This window comes from Aplysia californica, unplaced genomic scaffold (assembly GCF_000002075.1).
Source record: "Aplysia californica isolate F4 #8 unplaced genomic scaffold, AplCal3.0 scaffold00080, whole genome shotgun sequence".
Lineage (NCBI taxonomy): Eukaryota > Metazoa > Mollusca > Gastropoda > Aplysiida > Aplysiidae > Aplysia > Aplysia californica.
In genome coordinates, this window is record NW_004797350.1 from 556,404 (window position 1) to 558,132 (window position 1,729).

Genomic DNA, 1,729 nt, shown 5'->3' on the forward strand with positions numbered 1-1,729 from the left:
GGGGGGGTATGTGTTTGTAACATGTTATTGTTTAGGTTGGTTTCCATTGGGTCTTAATTTTGTTGTTGTTGTTTTTTTCTCGGTCGTACCGAAGCCAGTTGTAAAATTCTCTACGTCAATAATAACCCGTTAACATGAAATTCAAAATTATGTTTTGTAAACAAAGGTGTAAAAAAATCAGAAACCAAAAGTGAGCGCAACTTTTTTAATAAAGTAGGCCTTACTGGTTTCACAACAGCCTATTATTGAACCGCCGGTGAGGTACAGGCATTTTCTTTGCAAATTCGCGCAAAATGACCTGCACATATATTATAATTCATCATCTATTTTATATTTATGCTTATTACTCTCTGTGCAGATAAAAAAAATGATATGTTGTCATTTGTACAATATTTTGGACAAAAATTGTCTACACAATAGACAGGTTTAATCGGTATCCGAAAATATGATTTGGAAACAGGCCAACGTGTCTATCAAGTGCCTTTTATTTGGGTACTATTTTTTTTTGTGCTTTAATTAATAGGCCAGGCTTTCCGGATGGAGAATGTTATTGAAGGAAGAAAGAGCTCTTCCGTGTCTTGAATACGAAAAGGACGACTTGAAGAAAAGTGAAAGTAGTAGCAGAGACACGTCTCTGGTAGTAAGTAGGCAAGACAGACGACACAAGAAGACGACTAGACGTTCATCAAGGCCTAGATCTACATTGTTCACACGCTGCCCGGTAAATATTGCTGCCAAAAATTATAGAGAGACATTATTATAAGGCGGCGTCAACATGACTGGGAGTGACGATGGTATTCCTCGAGAATTGAAAGAGAAGCTAGCCAAATTTGACACTCATTTGTCCGAATTAGAAGGCAGCCTTTCACACATGTTCTCTTTGACCAGAGCAGAAATTGTTGAAAAGGTAAGTGCTGGTGTAAAGACTTAGACTCATTAGTGACTTAGAATTTTATAGAATAGATGTAGATCTACCATATTTTTATTAGGTCAGGCTGAGTAGGGGGTAAGCCCCCTGAAACCCCCCTATACTTGCCAGGACCAAACAGCACAATTGCTGTGTGGGAACTAAATCTACCGAAGCGTCAATAATAATAATTTAACAATGACATGACCATGAATTCAATCATCGGGAGGAATTCTGTAGTTCTGTAGTGTAGCCTAACTGTAAAGAAAAGAGCGACCAGTTTTACTATGAAAGTCCTGGATAGGGTCACGGCGTTAAAAGGCAGAGCAAAATTTACGTCTCTTCTTTTTTTGTGTTTCATTGGGTAGTTGCCTGTTACGGAAGTCATTGTTCCCAATCATCAATTAATTTTTAGGTTTACCACTCTCAATGAGTGTCACTCTCAATGTTGAATTAGATCTAGATATAGATCTAGATTCTTGGTCTATAAGTTCTAGTTTGGGGGCTTCTGTGGCCTAGATCTAGAGGTTAAGATGTCGGCAGTGGTTATGTTCATAGCGCAGTGAATGTAGTCTGCAGGCTCGTGAACGTAGTTGGGAGGCTACGTTCACGGCGCCCTGAATGCATTTTGCAGGTGCTGTTGAGGCTACGTTCACGGAACTAAGCTTCTTTTAGGGGGAGTGTCCACTGCCGGTTTCAGTCAGTCGGTTTCAGTCAGTGATGCATGGATATTTAGTATGGCCACCTCTATTCTCACCCGGAGTGAGAATAGTGCAAGCGAGTCTTGTGGCAATTCTCACCCGGTTCGCGTTCACCCTAAAC

At 40.2% G+C, this 1,729-nt stretch overlaps 1 protein-coding gene across 1 annotated transcript in view; it reads left to right on the forward strand.

Annotated features, from left to right (window-relative positions):
* Positions 1–643: 643 nt before the first annotated feature.
* The window catches only part of LOC101862788 (nuclear nucleic acid-binding protein C1D), a 9,358-nt gene continuing 8,272 nt past the window's right edge, over positions 644–1,729 (forward strand). The window contains exon 1 of the mRNA XM_005094345.3: positions 644–907. Coding sequence (XP_005094402.1) covers positions 776–907 — 132 coding nt within the window. The 5' untranslated portion in view covers positions 644–775. The remainder of the gene's footprint in view (positions 908–1,729) is intronic.